General features: G+C 43.4%; 1 protein-coding gene across 10 annotated transcripts in view; it reads left to right on the top strand.

The window, feature by feature from the left end:
- The first annotated feature begins 294 nt into the window (after positions 1-294).
- Positions 295-21,094, top strand: part of sh2b3 (SH2B adaptor protein 3) — a 175,501-nt gene continuing 154,701 nt past the window's right edge. The window contains exons 1-4 of one of the 10 annotated variants that reach the window (XM_059988127.1): positions 295-666; positions 3,490-3,619; positions 4,305-4,425; positions 11,356-12,180. In XM_059988127.1, coding sequence (XP_059844110.1) covers positions 4,414-4,425; positions 11,356-12,180 — 837 coding nt within the window. In that variant the 5' untranslated portion in view covers positions 295-666; positions 3,490-3,619; positions 4,305-4,413. The other 9 variants (XM_059988128.1, XM_059988126.1, XM_059988130.1 and 6 more) reach the window with 9 other exon arrangements.

Genomic DNA, 21,094 nt, shown 5'->3' with positions numbered 1-21,094 from the left:
TTAAAAAGTACAAATTTCCATTCAGGGTGATTCTGACACCGTTATTAGCGATGTACAGTAGGTAACGATGTGCAGTAACCAACGACAGATGGAACACTTCAAAGGTCTCTCTGCTACTGCCTTCTCATAGTGCAACTTTTTTTTTAAAAAAGGGAAGTTTAACTTTCCATTGCTGGGAATGAAACTAAAACTTCAACGCGTCGAGCACATGTAAGTCGGCGTTTACCAGCGCTCGCAGGCTAAGGAGCGTTTCTCAAAGGTAAATAATATTGGTGAAATTAAGACTTTGAAACTCGATAAGAAGTTGGTGTGTCGCATTAAAGTTCTTGGGGACTGCCCCGTTTTTGGACGCTTTAGATTAAACTGCAGATACCGTTGTGTTTAGTGTTTCGCTTTTAAAATAAGAGTGTGCAATCGGTTGATTCGCCTCTACAGTTTGGGGGCGAGGGTGTTTAATGAGAATCTGCCCTTTCAGGGGGCAGATGCTATTCTCTTATCAGTTAATTGTTTTTTTTACCTTGACGGAACTGCGTACAGAGGCCACTGTTGGCTAACAAATTGGGGTTTTAACTCTTGTTGAACTCGTCAGTTACGTAATTAGATGATTGGCCGTGCTGAGCCGAGCGGACTCCAATGAGTGATCGCCGGCCGCGAGGAGTGCAGAAGGTGAAAGATAAGTGCGCCTGTTTTGTTGTCGCAGCTTAAATGTTGACGGAATCGACTCGAGCTCCATTCAACTGTCAATTTGTCAGCGGAAATGATGGGTCTAGCTTTTTTTTTCCGCGCTTTTTTCGCGAAGAATTCTCCCGCAGGTAGCGACTGCGTGTTCCCCACCCCCCTGCATGTGTGTGTTTGTTGGAGAATCTCTTAACTGTTTACAAAGCTTTCTCCAGCGGGTTCCGGGGCAGGCTGCTCGCCTACCATTCCGTCTCCGGCTGCAGACTGGCATAGCGGTCGCTTCGCGCGCGTGGCGGTCTCGGTTCCCAGACACGTCTCGATGTGTAGGTTGAAGTTATATATATATATACATATTTTTTAAAAATCCTACGAGGGAGCCGTGCTGGCCGGTTGTAGTGCCGGCACGGTCCCAGTAAACGCGTGCTCCGGTCCGCGGCTGTGGAAGACCACATGGTGGTGTCAGAAATTGCTCGCCGCCGGCGCTGCCTCGCTACTCTGGGAGAGATCCCGGGACGGAGAGGACTTGCCGCGCCACGGGATGTCACTGCCTCGCCTTGAAGCCAGGCTGGCCAGCAGCGCCTGGACGATCTCCCACCGGTGAGGCTGCAAAAGTAGAGCTTGGTTTGTAAAGGCATTTAGTCAGGTGAGCGATTTTATTTTTACACACGCGGGGGCTGATTGAAATTAAAAGGTTGAGTGCACGGGTACGACATTTTAAACGAACTATTTAATATGCTATCGAAGGGTAACTATAACTGAATCATCACTCAAACGTGAACAGGTTTGATCTTCCCGAAAGATGCCTGATTCAACCTTTTGTCGAAACTATGACGATCGTCACGTGGAGCCCTTCTTAGGATGTTACTCGTGCCTGAAAGCCTGCTCTGGTACCTCGGAAACTGAGGCGCCTCGCTGCAAAGCTTTAGCAATGTACTGCTGACCTTTGTCCAATTGTGCTGATCTACCGTTAGCGTGTTCATTGTAGTGGAAGAGATACAGGTTAAGCTACGTAAGCACTTTTTTTGAGTACTGTAAGTCAGTTTGTGGCTCATTGAAAACCAGCTAGTTAGGTAAGGTCATCCGTCAACCGTCCTGCGTCGCTCCTCAGTGAGGGTCAGGGTGGCGCTGAACCCTGAGGACCCTGACGAGGGGCTTCTTCACCCCCTCAGACCTGGGCCGGGTCTCCAATACAACCCAGGGACTAGGTACCATCACTCCATCACTGCCAGGGCGGGCTAACTCCGCGAAACCTCAATAGTCGACCCACCACACCCACCGTTTCCCCCAGTCCGTGATGGTCACTTACTCAGTATCAGGTGACAAAACTTGTGAAACACGTTGCTTTGTGGCAGCAGTACAATGCAATACGTAAACTGCGCTGTAAGTTATAACAAGTCGTGTGTGTGTGCGTGTGTGTGTAGTGCAAAATAGAGAGGTAGTGTTCATGGGCTCATCGTCGGATCTGATGGCAGAGGGGAAGAAGCTGTTCCTGAAGCGTTGCTTGTGTGCCTTCATTCTCCTGGTATCTCCTGCCTGGCAGTAACGAGAAGAGGGCATACCCGTGGTCTATCGCACCACCATTTCCTCCGTGCACCTTCAGGTTCCTCCTTTGTAGACCAGGTGTAGATGGAGTGTGTGAGTGTGTGTCAGCACTTGACACCGACCGGGACCTAATGTTGTGGAAGGGACCCTAATATTGAGAATCTGTAAACTCAGCATCAGCGTTGGCCATTCCAGATCATTAGAGGTTTAGTCAACCCAGACGTTCCTTGGAAAGTGGGTGGGTTGTGCAGTTAACCAGGCAAATGGGATTTCAACAGAAAAATTCTAAGTACCATTTATGAGAATATATCTTAAGTTTGAAAACACAGGTTTTTATCCAAATTTCTATTGTGACTCTTGCTAGCTAATGTGCCTTTATGAATACTGGTTGAAAACCCAATTTTGCCTTGATTATAATGGCTTGTGAGAATAAATCATCCAGTGACACTTGGTATCTTGATTCTTGAAAACTAGGGTATACTTAAATGGCCATTTTACCATTTTTTTAAATATAAAAAGAACAATGACTTTAGCTGTCGCTGCCAGTAAGATTCCATTATCACCTGCTCTGTCAAAGGTGGCTGCATGATCTTCATCATAGTTAATTTGTAATTGAAAAGTACCGGTATGCTTGAGTTTTTTTTTGCATTTGTAGAATTTGTTGTTGAAAGCATCCTCAATGGATGTGCTACAAGGCTTGTCAAACAGCTTAATCCAGTTACTTCTGTTAGGTGCCATCGGCTGAATAGATAGTTCTGTATAGAAAACTATGCTTGTTAAGGAGCTGAGTCATCCATGGGCTGTCGAGCCTGATAAAAGCATTTACGTAGGGGCCAGGAAGGGGATATGGCGAAAATATTCGCAGGCAACCACGTCCACACCTAACTTTGCTGGAGATCAGCATATGAAGTATTCCAGTATATGTGTACGTGTGTTGGGCTTTATGGTGACTTTTCCAGAGTGTTGGTAGATTCCCTTTTACAGAGGTTTTGTCAGATCATTTGCTGATGGATCAGCATTAATTAGTTTCGTTTTTGATCTGCGGTAGCTATAACTCGGAAAAGAGAAGTGTATTTAATGATCCGGTATTGTGTAATTCACGTGCGCAACTGTATTTCGTTGTAATACCTTCTTCCTCTTTCTTGCACAAGAGGAATTTCCCAGCATTGCAAACAAGTTGAATGGTTACACTGTGTTTCATTCAGGTATTTTTAGAAGTAAGATTTGTGAATAAGCATGCATTTGATGGCCCATTTTATTGTATCCTAGAATCTTAGGAAATTTATAACACAACCCATCATGCCTCTGCGAGTTCAGAAAGAGCTGTCCAGTTTGATCCCACCTTCCAGCACTTGTTCCACCGCCTCTCAGGTCACAGCTGTTCAAGTTTACGTCCAAGGTACTGTTTAAAATGTGATGAGGGTAAAGTCTTTGCCCCCCCCCATGTTTGCTGACATAACCTTGATCAATCAAGTGGCCTCTTTTATTATGAAATATGATCTTTTATTTTAGGCCCTGATGAGTTTAATTGTTTTATTTTCAGGTGTGTGGTAGGGCGTCCTGCAATAACATGGGATTCAAAGTAAATTTTATTATTATTTATCAGAACACAAACCCAAGATTCATTTTCCTGTAGGCATACTCAGAAATCTCTAGAATATTAGCTGTAACAGGATCAATGAAAGATCAAGGAGAATGCAGAAGACAACAGTCTGCAAATGTAAATAGCAATAAATACCCAGAAAATGAAATATCAAGATAAAGAATCCTTCTAGTGAGATCATTAATTTTGGGAACATCTCAGTGGTTGGGCAAGTGAATGTAGCCATCCCCTTTTGTTCAAGACCCTGATGGCTGTGGGGAAGTAACTGTTATTGGACCTGGTGGTGCGAGTCCTGAGGTTCTTGTACCTTCTACCTGATGGCAGCAGCGAGAAAAGAGGATGGCCTGGGTGGTGAGGACCTCTAATGGCTGCTGCTTTCCTACGGCAGTGTTTCACGTAGATGTGCTGAATGATTGGGAGGGCTTTACTTGTGATGTACTGAGCCGAATCTGTTACCTTCAGTAGGATTGTCTGTTCACAGGTATTGGTGTTTTCGTACCAGACCGTGATACAGCCAGTTAATACACTCTCCACTACACTCCGCCTGAGATGAAGAACATCAGCAAATTGGGAATTGTTTACATGTTGAGATGACTGTTCAGGTAACTTTAATGCCATTTTTGGGATGTCAATCAGTATCCAATAAAATTAAATGTAAAATGTAGCAACTGTTGGGAATGCTTATCTAGCAACTTTCTGTTGGGAAGATTCAGTAGCATGTAACATCATCAACATTGTAAACCAGTATCAACATTGAAACCTATTGACTGTTGAAAGGCCTCAACAGAGAGGGTGTTTCATGCGGTGGTGGAGTCTAGGACCAGAGGACACAGCCTCCGAATAGAGGGATGTCCATTCAGAACAGAGATGTGGAGGAATTTCTTTAGCCAGAGAGTGGTGAATTTGTGGAGTTCATTGCCGCAGGGGGCTGTGGAAGCCAAGTCATTGGGTATGCTTAAGGCAGAGGTTGAAAGATTCTTGATTAGTCAGGGCAAGGCAGGTTATGGGGAGAAGATTGGGATTGGATCAGCCATGATGATGTGGTGGAGCAGATTCAATGGGCCAAATGGCCTAATTCTGCTCCTGTGTCTTGTATACAGTGAACCTGTACATTATTGGAAAGGTTGCATTCCTAGAAAACTGCGCAGATCAAGTTTTTTTTCATTATGTCATCCTTTGTATAGATCGACAGAATTTGTTGTTTCTTTCACATTTTTAGTTTTTTTGTTCTTGCATAAATTTAATAAGAGCAAATGTTATTCTGTATCTCAACTTTTTTTTGGTAGTGATTTGAGAATTTGGTAAAGATAAGTTTTCTTTACTTGAACTGTTCCTGATGTGTAAGTGCTCTGCTAACTTAACAGGCCAGATTTGAAAATGAAACCAGTTTTGTCCAACAATATTTAACACCACATTATTAATATCAGAAGCCTTGTGTCAGATCTGTCACTTGAAATATTTGCACGTGAGTGTGAGTGTGTGTGTGTGTAGGCTTCTTTCCCTCTGCCATCTGATTTTCTGAATGGACTTTGAAACAATGGTCTCTACCTCACGGTTTTTATTTCTATTTTTGCATTACTTAATTATTTGATTATACATGTATACTTTAATTCAGTTTTGACCCTATATTATCATGCATTTCATTGTACTGCTGCCATAAAGTCCACAAATTTCACAACACATGCTGGTGATAGGCTCCATGGGCCAGATGGCCTACTCCTGCTCCTATTTCTTATGTTCTTATATTAAACCTGGCTCTTGATTGATACTGAGAATGAAGCTCTCACACCATTTGTAGTGATTCTGGACAAAGCAGTGTATCCCTGTTTGAAAAGCAAACACGAGGAAATCTGCAGATGCTGGAAATTCGAGCAACACACACAAAATGCTGGTGGAACACAGCAGGCCAGGCAGCATCTATAAGGTTAGTCCTGACGAAGTGTCTTCACCTTATAGATGCTACCTGGCCTGCTGTGTTCCACCGCGTTTTGTGTGTGTTGTATCCCTGTTTGGTATTGGTTGACTTGTGCAAGGGTGCTTGAGAGAGCACTGAGTATCAGGGTCTGCTCCAGTTAGTGTATGTTTAAGCAGGATTGTGTTTGCTGACATTGAATAGAGTAATACACAGCCTCTCCCATATGTTTGAGGTAGCAAAGGGCAGCTGGTGCCCTTGGATCCTGAAATAATGTGAATAAATATTTTTACTTTTAAAAAAAAATGCAAGTAAAAGCAGGAGAAATTCAAATTGCTCCTCAAGCCTGCTGTACCTTTTAAAGGCCTCAGTACTGTGAAGTGATGAAAATGGGGATGCTCTTTATTAAAAAGGTGGGCCTGGTGTTTTATTTGGTCTGATTCAGGTTACGTTTGACATTTCTAACCCACAGTTAAAGAGAGGAAGTAGTTGTCCTGATGGCTGATGCTGGCTCAGCGGTGGGGACTGAGTGGGGATTATCGAGTTGCTTGCCAAGATTTTCAGACTGTGTAGTATCTATAATTCTCAGGTCACATGCACATTGACACCAGTCATTGCTTTCAAGGTGCAAGACACTTGAGATTTAAGAACAAAACTGGTTAATTAAAAAAAAAATTACTGAGATACAACATGGCCTTTGGAGCCTCACTGCCCGGCAACCCCCAATTTAACCTTGGCCTGATCATGGGGTCACCTATTAATCTACAAACCGGTGTGTCTTTATACTGCGGAAGGAAACTGGAGCGCCTGGAGATGACCTATGCATTCCACGGGGAGGATGTATAGACTCCTTGGGAATTGAACTCCAAACTATTCTACCGTGGCACCCTGTACTGACAGATATGTGGAAAATTGCATGCTTTGGCAGGTCACACAATTTACTTCTGTTGTTTTGAGAAGTTGTGCTTCTAATATTATTGAATTTGAAACGCAACTTATTTTTCCTGTAGTGACCTGTCTCCACTCAAGTCATTTCAAGAGAGCTGGCTGGCTTTACATGAATTCCATTCCCTTCTGATGCTTTCATTCATTAGTTTGAGAACATGATTAATGTTTGTTGGTATTTTTGCCTTTTTGTCAAATTTTACAGCCCTTCTTCAGACCTTGACCCTTAATTTGGGCCTATCCAGAATTTTAGTATAATCTTATGGTGATTTTACCCTCGGTTGGCTGTGAGGTGTTATGTGAAAAGTGCCACATTCATTTTCAATGTAAGACTGTTGTTTTTGGTAGATGTGCCTTTAAGATCAGGGAGATCTGCTGTTGTTCTTTTAAGTTTGTTGCCCTGACAATAGCCCGTGTAATCTGATTTTTACTTTAGACCATTCTGCAAATTTATAATCACTGCTGCGATGGTGGTGCGGTAGCATAGTGATAAGAGAAGCTTTACTGAGCTGGTGACCTGGGTTCAATTCCCACCGTTGCCTGTATGGAGATTGTACATTCTGCCTGGGTTTCCTCCAGATGCTTTGGTTTCCTCCCACAGACCAAAGGCTTACAGGTTCGTAGGTTCATTGGTCATTGTAAATTGTCCCGTGATTAGGCTAGGACGAAACTGGTGGGGGGGAGGTTGTTGGGCAGCATGGCTCGAGGAGCCAGAATGGCCTAATTTGTACCCCAATAAATAATGCAGCCTTCAAAAGTATTCACTAACTCCTGAATTTCAAGGTCATCAGCAGTCATTATATGGGTTTCTCAAATCATTAGAGTCTTTCCAAAGACAAACCACGGTCCAATATCATTTACTTTGCTCAAACCTTTGAGAGGTTGAGAGTTTTATCTATCTGCCAATGATAAATGTGGGTGTAGCCTAAAGCGTAGGCAGGAGTCCTTTTAGAAAAAATTGGGCAATGACTCCATGTGTACTAACTGGGCACAATTTATGGTAAACAAGTTCCTTACAAACACTCATTGTTTAATTCTGCAAGGACTGCAATAGCAATTTTTAAAAAAAACTTAAGTCAAGAAGCCAAACTGGATTGTTTATAATTATCACAAGACTATTGTGAATCCAAGGAATTTTTTTTTTTTTGGTTTTGTACACTATTTCTCCAGAAGGTTTCAAAGTCCACTTTCCTGTGACAAATGTGTAACTACTTGTGGTTGTGCATGTTTGTGTAATATTTAAAAGAAAATTCTGTAGGTCAGTACAGTTGCTCATCAGAGTCAAAACGATTGTATGAAGTCATATTCTTAATAAGTCTTAAATAATTGTTAGTATGGCTATTAGCATCATGGTGAGTAGGATGCTTTGCTTTGGTTAGAGGCGACTTGGGTTCATTTCCCACCTCTGTCCTGTAAGGAGTTTGTACAGTTTCCCTGTGACCGGGTGGATTTCCACATGCTCCGGTTTTTCCCATGGTCCAAAGACTGTTAGTAGATTAATTGGTCACTGCAAATTGTCCTGTGATTAGGCTAGGGTTAAATTGGAGGATTGCTTAAAGGGCTGGGAAAGCCTGTTCTGAGTTCTATCTCAATTAATAAATTTGTACCCACAGACTGGAATGCTAAAATGTGCAAGGATTCTGTGAGATTTTCAAAACATTGAGCTAATTAAGTTAAATAGCTGACAATAAAAGTTTTTTTAAAAAAAAGAGGTAAGGCATGCTGGCTGTCCTAACTGTGGGAGTGCTAGCAAAGTCTGAAATTCCTGGGGGAGCCCCAGCTCTGTAAATGAAACAACCCGTGGCAATTTCAAGCATTTACGGGGTGGGAGTGTGGTGCATGTTTTACCGAGTGTGAACAAGTGGGGCTTTCATTCAGTTAGTTTGGGAATTGATGCTCTGACACTAACAAGATGAGCAGAAAACATGCACTGTTGAATAGTGGCATAAAGCTACAAAAATGACTCAGTGCTAACTAAGCAACACCCACAAAACACTGGAGGAACTCGGCAGGCCGAGCAGCATCTATGGAAAAGAGTTAAGCAGTCAACGTTTCGGGCCGAGACTCTTCATCAGGACTGGAAAGTAAAGGAAGTCAGAGGAAGAAGTACAAGGTGGTGGGTAAAACTGGGAGAGGGGGAGCGGTGAAGTAAAGAGCTGGGAAGTTGATTGGTGAAAGGGATAAAGGGCTGTTGGAGGGAGAATCTGATAGGAGAGGACAGAAGTCCATGGAAGAAAGGGTGGGTGGAGGAGCACCAGACGGAGGTGATGGGCAGGTAAGGAGATAAGGTGAGAGAGGGAAATGAGAATGGGGAATGGTGAGGGAGGTGGAGGGCAATTACTGGAAATTTGAGAAATCGTTCATGCTATCAGGTAGGAGGCTACCCAGGCAGAAAACAAGGAAGGTGTTGTTCCTCCAACCTCATTGCGGCGGTAGTGGAGGCCATGGACTGGCGTGTGGGAATGAGAAAGGGAAGTAGAAATGGGTGGCCAGTGGGAGATCCTACTTTTTCTGAAGGATGGAGTGTGGTGCTCAGCAAAGCGGACTCCCAGTCTATGTTGGGTCTCACTGATACACAGGAGCCAAGCTGGGAGCGCCGTTTGTGTCACTCTGCCAAGTGAAATTCCAGCAAAGTGTACTAGAAAATGTTGCATTCTCTTAGTTTTGTCCCCTGCAAATGCAGAACACATCCCCCACCTCTAAAGCTACCTTTTCTCCCCACCTTCGTCCCCTCCCACAAAAACACAGATTTCTGCAGAAACAAAACCAAACAATTTGCTGCTTTGCAAGTTAGCGATTATGTTTTGAATTAACTATTGTTGTTTGAATTCCTTTGCGATGAATGATTCTCCTTTCACTGCTGATTTCAGACTGAGTGTCATTCTCTGGAGGTGCAGGCAGCTGATTCGGTCACCTTGCTAATCATTTTATACAGAGTGTCATCCCTGAATGAAATCACACGGACACACAGTGTCGGTCTCTCTCTCCCCCTCCCCCTCCCTCTCTCCCCCTCCCTCTCTCCCCCTCCCTCTCTCCCCCTCCCTCTCTCCCCCTCCCTCTCTCCCCCTCCCTCTCTCCCCCTCCCTCTCTCCCCCTCCCTCTCTCCCCCTCCCTCTCTCCCCCTCCCTCTCTCCCCCTCCCTCTCTCCCCCTCCCTCTCTCCCCCTCCCCCCCCGTTTTGAATGTAATTTCTGGTAGTCAATTGTAGTGAATGTCTTTCCTCTGATTTAATGGAGGTGATGGGGTCCAGGCCCAGAGCGTCTTGCTGGAGTGGGGCCTAGGTCCTAGTGCAGGGAAATGGTTGTTTGGGCAATATAAATGCTGACCCAGATAGACTGAAAAAGCAGGGTGTTGGGACTGGAGGTACAGGCTGAATATGCTCACTCTTCCACAACGTTTTCTCCTTTCTCCGTGGCTGTGAGGCTGCCATTTCCCCCCCCTCCCCCCTTTCCAGTCCTGAACAAGGGCTTTGGTGCGAAACATCGACTGTTTATTCATTCCTGTAGATGCTGCTTGACCTGACCTGCTGAGTTCCTCCTGCATAGGGTGCTATGTTGTTTTCCATCCCCTGTTGCCTTTAATTAGGACTGAGGCCAAAAAGACTCAGTGACAGTTTGTAGGTTGAATCTTATCCTTCCAGTATCCATGGCCTGGTTCCACAACACTGCAGTATGTCTACCAACTAAGTCACTGGAAAAAGCTCAAGCTAATTCTCCAAGGCAGTGCTGACTTTGAGGAACAGACTTTGATTTGCGGACATTATTCTCAAATGCTGTATAATGTACAAATAATAAGTGTAAAGCCAAATGAAGCATGTTTTGGATACTTAGCTGTGAACTTTGATTTCTATCACTGAGTTTTATAGGTCAACTTGCCTACTGCCTGTTACGCCACTGGCGTTTAGGACAGCAATGAAGGTTCCTTCATCTCTGGTGAGGTTCAGGACTTCCTTCATCATGTCAGAAGCTTCCTATTAGTTTTCACCGCTGTCAGCCACGCGAGTCCCGGGTGGAGACTCGGGAATACCGTCGCACTCAGATGTAGAAGCTTCCTTCATTGCTGTTTCCATAACAATTTTGTTTTACCAGTTAGGGTTGTTGGCCCTGAGCTAAACCCCTGAACCTGGAGGTCTGGTGGACCACTCTTACTCTGGCCTCTACCTTTTGACCTGTTTCCTGCCAAGAGCCAAAGCATAAAGCCCCGACTCCAGCCAACGTAGCTCTCTGGGTCACCGAGGCACGCAAGCCTCCGAACCTTACGGCAAGGCTGGGGTCCTCTTGGAGGTTGCAGATCATGTGAGCATCTCTTTGACTTAATTTTATAAATTTATCTCTGAACTGAAATTTAACTTTACAAACATGATGACATATATTACATAATGTACTGGACTACTGTAAAAAGCTAATTTTCATGGCTTTTATACCCTGGATATGTACGTATGCCCTTGACAATCAATTTGAGCTTGAATGGCCTGTGTCCTTAGTTCTAACTCCAAAGATTTGTTCATTTTGCTGGTTGCTGTATAACTTTTAAGATTGCTTTCTTGAAGGGACAATCAGATGGAGGGATACCTTTGGCCCAGAGGCTTTCGCTATGATGGGTTTAACCTGCCGGTTTTCGGTTTTGTGCGTTTGCCTTTACAAAAGGACTAACACAGCATTTTGTTTCTTTTTCAGTATAATTCCACAGTGCCAGATGTTGCAATGAATGGCGACACTGTAGAACAAGGGTCTCTGACACAGCCACGTAGCTGGAAGGAGTTCTGCGAGCTACATGCCTATGCTGCTGCTAAGGAACTTGCCAGGCAGTATTTGCTGTTTGCAAATGAAAATCCAAATCACGACTTGCAAGGGGCTGAAAACTTTTCTTCATATTTTACTGATCTCTTTCAGCAGTACTTCAGGAATGAGGTAAAAGAGGGATTTATTATGAACAGGTGTACTATCATGCCCTTCATGGGAGTACAGGATTACAGGGAGACAGGCAAGAAGAATCCTGATGGCTCCTCTGGTCTGGTTGTGCCCAAGATGGAAGCTGAGGTGAACAGTGCAGAGGCGTCTGAAAGGGGTTCTGACACGCAGCTTCTGTTTTCATCAAAAACTCGAAGCTCTGAAGATATTTCATCTTCTGCATGCCCCTCGCTCGAACGGCCAAAAGCATTGACGCAGTTTACGAAAACTGTGGGGGATAATATACGGGGTCTGTTCCGGAGAAAGTCCACAGATTCTACAGTGGTTGAAAGAAAAGGGGGAGCCTCCTCGGTGGCCAACCAGTCTGAAAAGGAATGGCTGAAAAATCTGACTCACAAGTTCAGTCGTTCAAAAACCCTTTCGAAAGAAGAGGTTCATGACATCCGCAAGGAAGATACTTTAAATTATATGGTGGTGGATGACGTCAGCATGGATGTGGGGGCACGATGGCAAAAATGTAGGCTGCTGGTGAGAAGAGCAAAGTCAAACGAAGGCCGTGGATTCATCTTGGAGTTGTTTGATCCGCCAAAGGTAGGTGCAGTTTCGGGGGGGGGGGGGGGGTGGTAGTTCTCTTTTGTAACACAGCAATTGAAGGATTAATTTCAGGTTAAACAAAAGCTTGTGATGAAGGTTTTGATACAGAGGGAATGAAGTTAGCATCGTCCTACACACGAGGCATCTGCTTAAGTCCGCAGGCCTGTAAGATAATGAACATTTGTCTGAGGTGTCTGACATCAGCATCTGTTTTCCCATTGGGTTTGGTCTCCTGCCAGCAGAGAGCAGGTGTTTCTAAATCCTTCATGATAAAGATGTGCCTTGTAACTTTTGACTGAGTAGGAATTTTGAGTTGCCGTTCAGTGGTGGTTAGAAGTTCCACATATGAAACGTTTGTGCTGTATGTTACATGCTTTTAAACACAGTTTAAACCATTAACTTGGCAGGAAATGTAGGTCCAATAGTAGTCAAGTTGCTCAGATCTCCCAGCTCCATGACTGATATTTCTTCTAGGCACACCATGGTCTTTGTTATGTTTGTTCTTAATAAAGACAGACTTGGCGTGGGTAAATGCTAGAGCATTTTTTTACAGAACACTTGAGCACCTGTGACCAGGTCATCATCGAAGCTTCCAGTTCTGAGTGAACTGCCCACATTGCCCGCTGGAAGCTGAAGTTCTTTATTAACTCCTCTTCCCCCTTTAAAGAGAAACAGACACAATGCTATTCCTTCATAACCCTGCAAGGAGCAATAATCCTTTCCAACAAAGATATCTACATCCTATAGCCAACCAAAGCTCCGGGTGAACTTGCCCACTGGGAACTGGCACACATAATAACACAGTCTCCTCTCTCTCCAGACATTGAGTAATTTGGGTAGTGTGGTTCTAGTCCACGACTTGCTTTTTTGAGTTAGATATAGGTATCGCTTCTACTCATTATAGAGCCACGGGTCTTGTATACCAAGCCTTGACCAATCTCGCATATTTCTGCCTTGTGTGGTCATTCTTCCTGGGGTGGGGGGTGGGGGGGAGTGCTAGTGAATCCTCCCAGTCCTTGTGAGTCAAATATTGTGGTTGTTGTTGACGCACAATGTCCAGTTCTGTTGCTTTTGCCAGTATTTTCACTTCTTCAATGCTTTTCACCCCTCCCCAGCAGCATTCATGCCTTCGGAAACCAAAAGTCAACTGATGCTCTCAGCTTATTATCACCCTGAACACAATTTGTTGAAAGGATAATGAATTATCTGCAGTCGTTTATCCAATTTCCATGTATTTTTAAAATTATTTCCTCCCGTTTACAGTAAAGAATGAATCATTGGGATGGGTCCTATAACTGGTAATCTGTGTAGCCTCTGTATTCAGCATGGGTTGAATTGTGTAAGCTGCGTCTCTCCCTGCTGCTTACAAAGCATGGACAATTTTAAAAAACCTATCTTTTTTTATGTACGTATTATTCTGGGTGCCCTGAACAGGGATTTTGGAGAACCTTTATTGCCCTTGTTAGTTACTGTTATGCTGCTTCCATAAGAGGTTTTTTTTTGTTGTTACCCCTGAGCTGCACCTGGAGGACTGGTGGGCCATTCTTACTCTTGCCCTTTGACCTGTTTGGCATGGGTGACCCTAACAAGAGTCAAAGCACTAGCCCCTGACTCCAGCCACCCTCGCTCTCTGAGTCATTGAGGCACGCAAGCCTCTGAACCCTATGGCAAGGCTGTCATCCTTCGGAGGTTATTACCCAGAACATTTGCCAGTGGACATGATTGCGTCTATTATTTGTGACAGCTGTATTTTGTATGAACGTTGGAGTTTCAAACCAAAGTGTGATAGGTTTGTTGCTCGTATTTCTCTGCCTGAAGCATTTTTACAACTTAAAGTGGCAAGGAGCTGTGCTTTAGTTTTTCATGTGCTGTACTGATCGGTGCCCCAGTCTGTACTTGGTGTTTTCAGATTTGTTCAGCCTTTCTGTATGATGTAAAGATGACGACATTTCAAAAATGATAAATCTGGATAATTGTTCAAAGTAATTTTATTGTCAAAGTACATGTATGTCACCGTATACAATCCTGAAATTCATTTCCTTACGGGCATACTCAATAAATCCATAATGGAATAAGAACCATTGTTCATTGAGGATGGCTCACTGTGGTACCGTCAGCCCTTTTTAAGTATCATTGTATGATGCTGAAAAATTAATTTTGCTATCTAAAATATTGTGCAATAAGTGAATATTCTTTTGAACTATTCAAATGCTGTATTATCTCTAATGGTTAATTTCTTTGGTTCAAACCATGTTGAATCGCCATTTAATGCATCAAGCTGGGGGGAAATCCTGCTCTATTCTGTGAAGGAATTTAAAGCAGTTAAATGAAATGGCATACTCTTTACAAATCAATTCTTAATATACCATTTCTTGCATGGATGGAAGCCAGTCATTTTCATCTCATCTGTAGTTACTATCTGGGTGGTTATCTCCTCCTTTCTTTAGTTTTAAAGACAATTGAAGGTTTTGAGGAGGTGATGAGGCTTATTGCTTGATTTGTGTGTTCAAACAGAATTGTTCCCTAGCATCCTACAAACAGCAACATTAATATAGTTATACCCTTCTGAATGATACATAGATAATCATCCTGATTCCGAGTCACTGTGTTTTCAGGGAGTCCCCTTTTAACAGGTTTTTCTCATCCACCGTTCTTTTTCTAAAGACTTGATGATAAATTTCTTACTCATCTCAAAAAAAAATACATATTTGTTTCCTTAACTGTAGTTAGACCAAAAGAAAAGTCAGCACCAAGCTACTGAAATGACAAAGCAAAGAGAAGGAAGTGGGTCTTAAAGAGAGGTAGACAAAGAGACAGGAAAATTTGGGGAAGGTTTCCTAAATTTCCGATTAAGATTGCTGAAGTTTTGTTCCCCTTCTCAGTATCATTTTCACAAGAGATTCTGCAGATGCTGGAAGCCAGAGTAACCCACACATAATGCTGGAGGAGCTGATGAGAAACCAGTCTTAACGAAAGGCCTCGACCTGAAACATCAGCTCTTTATTCCTCTGCATAGACACTGCCCAATCTGCTGAGTTCCTCCAGCATCTTGTGTGTGTTTCCTTGATCATTTTTTAAAAGAAAGTTATTGGGATACAATGTGGAGTAGGCCTTTCGTGCTGTACTGCCCAGCACCTCCTGATCTTACTGGAGACTAATTATGGGACAGTTTACAATGACCAATTAACCTACGAACCGGTATGGGTTTGGACTGTGGGAGGAAACCGGAGCGCCCAGAGGAAACCCCGGGGTCATGGGGAGAACATTCAAACTCCTCACAGGTCGTGGCAAGAATAAAGCCCGGGTCGCTGGTACTGTAAAGCGTTTTTCTCCTGTGCGACCTTTTGCAATGATAGTTACACTATTCAACCAGAGTAGGGATTGCAGTACACCATGCAGCGATGGAGCCTGACTTAAAGAAACTGTCTAGCGTCATTGGGCTGAAGGGTTTCCTATAATGGTATGTTATTTAACTCTTTTTTTCCTTTTAAACAATAAAAAGACAAATGTCTGATGAGAATGCAAGGTATAATCTTTTGTTTGGCATTGGTACACTTGTTGACACGGTGGTTTCATAACTACTGTACTGTCTGTTATGTCACTGGCCTTTAATGCAGCAGTGAAGGTCTTCCATCTCAGCCTGTCCAAGACCAATTTTGATCTTGGCCCTGGTGGTGTTCAGGGCTTCCTTCCTCATGTCACTAGCCTCCTTTCAATTCTTTACTACTGTCAGCCATGCAAGTCAGCGGAAGCTCAGGAATATCGTCACACTCAGATGCTGAAGGATACCTCGTTGCTGTTTCCATAACAGTTTTGTTTTACCAGGTGGGACTGTTGGCCATGAGCTGAACCCCTGAACCTGGAGGACCACTCCTAGTCTGGCCTCTACCCTTTGACCTGTTTCCTACCAAGAGCCTAAAAGCGCAGGGCCCTGACTCCAGCCAGCAGAGCATTCTGGGTCATTGAGGCTCACAAGCCTCCACACCCTCCGACAAGGTTGTGGTCCCATCACAAACAGGAGAAAATCTGCAGAAGCTGGAAATCCAAGCAAGATGCACACAGTGCTGCAGGAACACAGCAGGCCAGGCGACATCTATGGGAAAGAGTGCAGTCGACGTTCCGGGCCAAGACAGCTTATCAGAACTGGAGAGGGAAAAAAAGATGAGTCAGAGTCAAAGGTTGGGGGAGAGAGGAGGAAGAAACAGAAAGTGATAGGTGAAACCGGGAGGGGAGGGGTGAAGTAAAGAGCTGGGAAATTGATTGGTGAGAGAGATGCAGGCTAATTAGATGGAATGTAAGCTGTTGCTCTTCCAACCGAGTGTGGCCTCCTTGTGGCAGTAGAGATTGTGGTCCTCTTGGGAGTGGTGCAATTATTATTGTGAGTTATTTACCTTGTCTCCTCCCAATAGACTTTAAAAACCTTTGTCCTTCATGTAACACTCAGTGATTCAGTAAGTCATCCGATTTCTAAATGGACATTGAACCCTTGGAAAACTACCTGTTTTTTAAATAGACAGCATTTCTGTTCTTTAATCTATTCAATATAGATATACTGTAACTGGTTTACTTATTTTTTATTATTATTTTATTTATTTCTTTCTCTTCTAGATTATGTATTGCATTCAACTGCTGCTGCTACGTGAACAAATTTCACGTCCTATACTGGTGACAATAAACTGATTCTGTAAAGAAAATTCTGAGATTGCGATTTCAGAATTTTTTTTTCTCTCTATTATCTGACTTGTTTAGTTGGTTTGATGATTTGCCATTCCCTTAAGTTTTGGTTGGGTTGAATGTTTGAGCTGGTTTTGAACTCCTGTGTCAGAAATCTGATTTAAGCAGCCTGTGTAAAATCTGCTTTGCAAGCATTACATTCGCTTCTGGGCAGAGGATTTTTTTTTAATAAAAAGGGCCATATGAAGCAAGTAAACAGCAAGAAAGCAGGCCTTGTAATTTTAGAGTATTTTTATGAATATTCTGGATGGAGTTAATGACCTTTTAAAATTTATGGAGATGTCTTTTGCAGTGAGCTGTCTCGAATGTCTGGGCAGGGTTGCTCCGTGATAACTTGGTTTAAATTCCACCATGACTTTTGTGTTTGCACTGGGAGAAACCTCACTTTTTATTCATGATTAATCAGCTGGCACGAAACTGCTACAGCTCGGCATGTCGGAGTTCAGTTCCGACATCATCTGTAAAGAGTCTGTTACATCCTCCCTGTGGAATGCGTGTGGGTTTCCTCCGGGTGCTCCGGTTTCCTCCTGCAGTCTGAAGACCTGCCGGTTAGTAGGTCATTGTAAACTGCTCCATGATTAGTCTAGTAAAAGGCCACAAGAATCTGTTCCACACTGTATCTCAAGAAGTGAAGGAGGCAGTCTTGCCAGACAAGCGAGATGAATTATGGTTGGATGTGAGGTTGAATTTTCAGGGTGGCTTGCACTGTTTCCCAACTTCTAGTTATGCCATTAAGCAAGGGGTCCACGGATCCGATCCCAGGTTGGGAGCTCCTGCTTTGTGTGAAAGATTTTCAGAAATGTGAGAAAAAGGCTGCTCTCTGTTTGAATCTCAAGGCTACTATGCAATAATGTTAGTTTCAAATGATCTTTCTTCCCAATTTAGAAGACCATGGAGATACAAGCCATTGATGTTTGGCTTGTATTAACTTGGGCTTCAAGATTATTCTTTCATGTTTTGTGGAAATATCCCCTTATGTATCTTAATTGTTTTGTCCTGATTGATGGTTTTGTTGTGAATATGTCCCAGAGTTGCAATCATTTTCTTGCCATGCATGGTTTGGTCTGTGAACTCCTAACAGGCTGATATGCTTAGATTTCCACGGGCAATGAATGCCCCGAATCTCAAACCTATTGTCTATGTGAAGCTCACTTTCATCCATTATATTGCTATCAAGCACTGCATTACGAACAGAAAATAGTGGACAGAAGCAAAATTAACATTTCCTGTCAGTGGATTTGTACCACAGCTGAAAAACGGGTAGTGATTAGAAGGTTTTTAAAGATGCAGAGAGACTGAGAAGGGAAGAGATGTGACTAGTGGAAGATGGGAGAGGTTAGCAAGATCAAAGATCAAGCAAAGTAAAAAGATTGAAGAGGAAATCCTTGCTGTTGTTGCTTATACATTTCCTGAATTCTTTGAGCCCTTGAAGCTGTGGTGTTCCCAATTGAAAATTGAGCTTGGTTTGAGTTTCATTCAGCCAAAATAGCATTAGAATTGAGAACCTGCTTTTTAACTGCGGCACTTCTATGTGGAACTAGGGTAGAGAGTTCAACCCTTGTGAGATGGGGAATTGAAATGACGAGGAGCTTAGGAGTCACTGCTGTCCCTTGCTAAGTGGACACATTCCTGGACTGGCCTTTCCTATGTTGAGGAGAATTAAGTGTGATGAGTCCAGTATATTGTGGATTGGAACCAGTACTGGTGCACTGCTCTTTCACCCATTCAGGTACGCAAGATCTGGAAAGCAAGAAGGGAGGAGAGCCGGAAAATTCCGGAAAGGGAAAGGAAGATGTGTTTGAAGATAAATAGATTGCAATAACCTTAGCAGGTCTTGGGGAGCATCTCTGGATGTGAATAAACAGTCGATGTTTCAGGCCGAGACTCCTCTTCAGGACTGGAAAGGGAGGGGGAAGAGGACAGAATAAAAAGGTGGGGGGGCGAGGGTAAGGAGGACTGGCTAGAGGGTGATGGGTGAAGCCAGGTGGGTGGGAAATGCAGAGGGCTGGAGAGGAAGGAATCTGATAAGGGGTGGAGATTGGACCGTAGGAGAAAGGGAATGATGCACCATCAATAACTCTCTCTGAGACGTGAAGTCGAGATATCAGCTTTTATTGACTGGAAAAAAGAACAAGCAGTAGTTGACCACCATACTACATCCTGGAGAATGAGGCCGGGCTCCGGCCTCAATTGCCTTTATACAGGGGTCTGTGGGAGGAGGCACAGGAGCAGTCAGCAGGGGGCGTGTCCAGACCGGTATATGTAGTTCACCACAGGGAAGAAGGAGGGGGACCCAGGGGGAGGTGATAGGCAGGTGAGAAGAGGTAAGAGACCAGAGTGAGGAATGGAGAAAGGCGGGGGGGGGGGATTTTTTTCTGATGGATGTTGTCTTCTTGGCCCGAAATATTCCCATCCATTGATGGTGCCTGGCCTGCTGAGCTCCTCCAGCACATTGAGTGTATTGTTCTAGATTTCCAGCATCTGCAGTGCCTCTGGTGTCTGTGACATTGGAATGACCTGTTTCCCATTCAAGTATACAAGATCTGGAGAGGAGGAAAGGAGGAGAACCAGAGTGTCAGAAAATTCTGAAAAGGGACATGTGTGACATTGGAACGGCCTAATTTCTACTGGATAGTGTCTTTTCTCTTTTTTCACGTTGATTAATTTTCATTTATTGATTTTTCAGGTGAACAATCAGTGGGGCTTCTCTTTATATTCTTTTTAAAAAAAAACATCTCTTTTCCTTCCTTGGGAATTGGCATTTCTGGTTTAACCCCACTCCTCCTTTGCATTGCTTTGTTGTTCCAGAATTTCCTACACATTTTGTATCTCAGAAAGTAACGGTTGCATATACGTTTGTAGCTGTTTTCTTCGAGGCACTCCTTGGAGACACCAGCTTCCTCAGTACGTGGGTTTAGGTCTTCATCTCTGAATTTTAGCCATTCTGAATGAGATCTTAACAGCATCTCCAATATCAGCACTCATCGGCGCTGTCACTTGTAGCCGTGCAGTATTCTTTGCCATGTACTGTGAACCTCTGATCTATTGATATAGTACAATTTCTATGTGGTGCTTTTGCAAGGGAACAAAAGTGAAAACATTGGACAAAATTAAGGCTAAATGTTATGTTTTTTAACACTTCAGGCAAATGTAATTTGTCTTTAAGCTGTGTGTAGTGGTTTGTCTGGACTGCATGCAGCCTTTGACATTCAGATAAACATTTGATGTTTTCTGTTTCCTGTTTTATCCTGGAAATGTGGTTTTTTTTCCCCTTTATCTGGATTTTGCTTCTATTTTTGGTGCATCATTCTTTGCTCCCTGATAACAAATGGCAGCTTTACACAGAAGAAGTACAATCATTTAAGCAGCATTTAATTTATACTGTACTTCAAGTTAAGAAATGGATTGGAGTGAGAACAAACAAAAAGCAGCTGTACACGAAAACCATAGCCCTGAAAGCTTCATACATCCCTCTGTTCTTTCCCCTCCCTATGCTTTAAAAGCACACTTGTTAGTTGGTAATCTCGCAGAATTTAACAGGAGTGCCTTCAAGTATTAACCCACGGTGTCTCTCTTCTATATGTGAATGTAGAATATTTCTGATGGAAGGGTGAAATCATATTTGATTTTTGTTTGGCATCTCCATTTGCTGTTTCCTTTAATGTCACATCCATATTTTTTTTCTCTTTTTAGCCTTTTCCTAAAGATTCAAATTGTACTAGCAGTACCACGCTTGACAGGAGTTCTTATGGAATTGACCTGTTGTGACCAGAAGGTCAAACGCCTGCTAAGGACCAGACATCTGCTCCCCCTCTGCTCACGCAAACCACTCGAACCCATATTTCTCTTAAAGCGTATTCTTCCTGGGGTCACAGGTTAATCAGTTCATCTATTGGGGGCTTAAGGCAGCAAACTGAGTGGTAAACTCTCTCACCAACTTTCCAGCCTGTTCCGTAAGGTTCTGCCTAAAATCCTGCAGCCAAAGAGCACAAGGTCAATTATAATAACCCTCCAAGCACCGAATTACAAGGGCAAATTTTCCTGTGCAGCTCCAGTGCATACAGGATAAGGTGCTTGTTAAATTTGTCTGTATCTGCTCAGCTCCTGGGCCTATTTAAATATCTCCATTATTAAAAGCCTGCACAGTTGGTTCAGTTTTAAAAAAAAATCTCAAATG

Source organism: Hypanus sabinus, chromosome 13, assembly GCF_030144855.1.
Source record: "Hypanus sabinus isolate sHypSab1 chromosome 13, sHypSab1.hap1, whole genome shotgun sequence".
Classification (NCBI taxonomy): Eukaryota; Metazoa; Chordata; class Chondrichthyes; order Myliobatiformes; family Dasyatidae; genus Hypanus; species Hypanus sabinus.
Note: the sequence above shows the minus strand (reverse complement) of the source record. Positions and strands in the feature narration are given on the sequence as shown.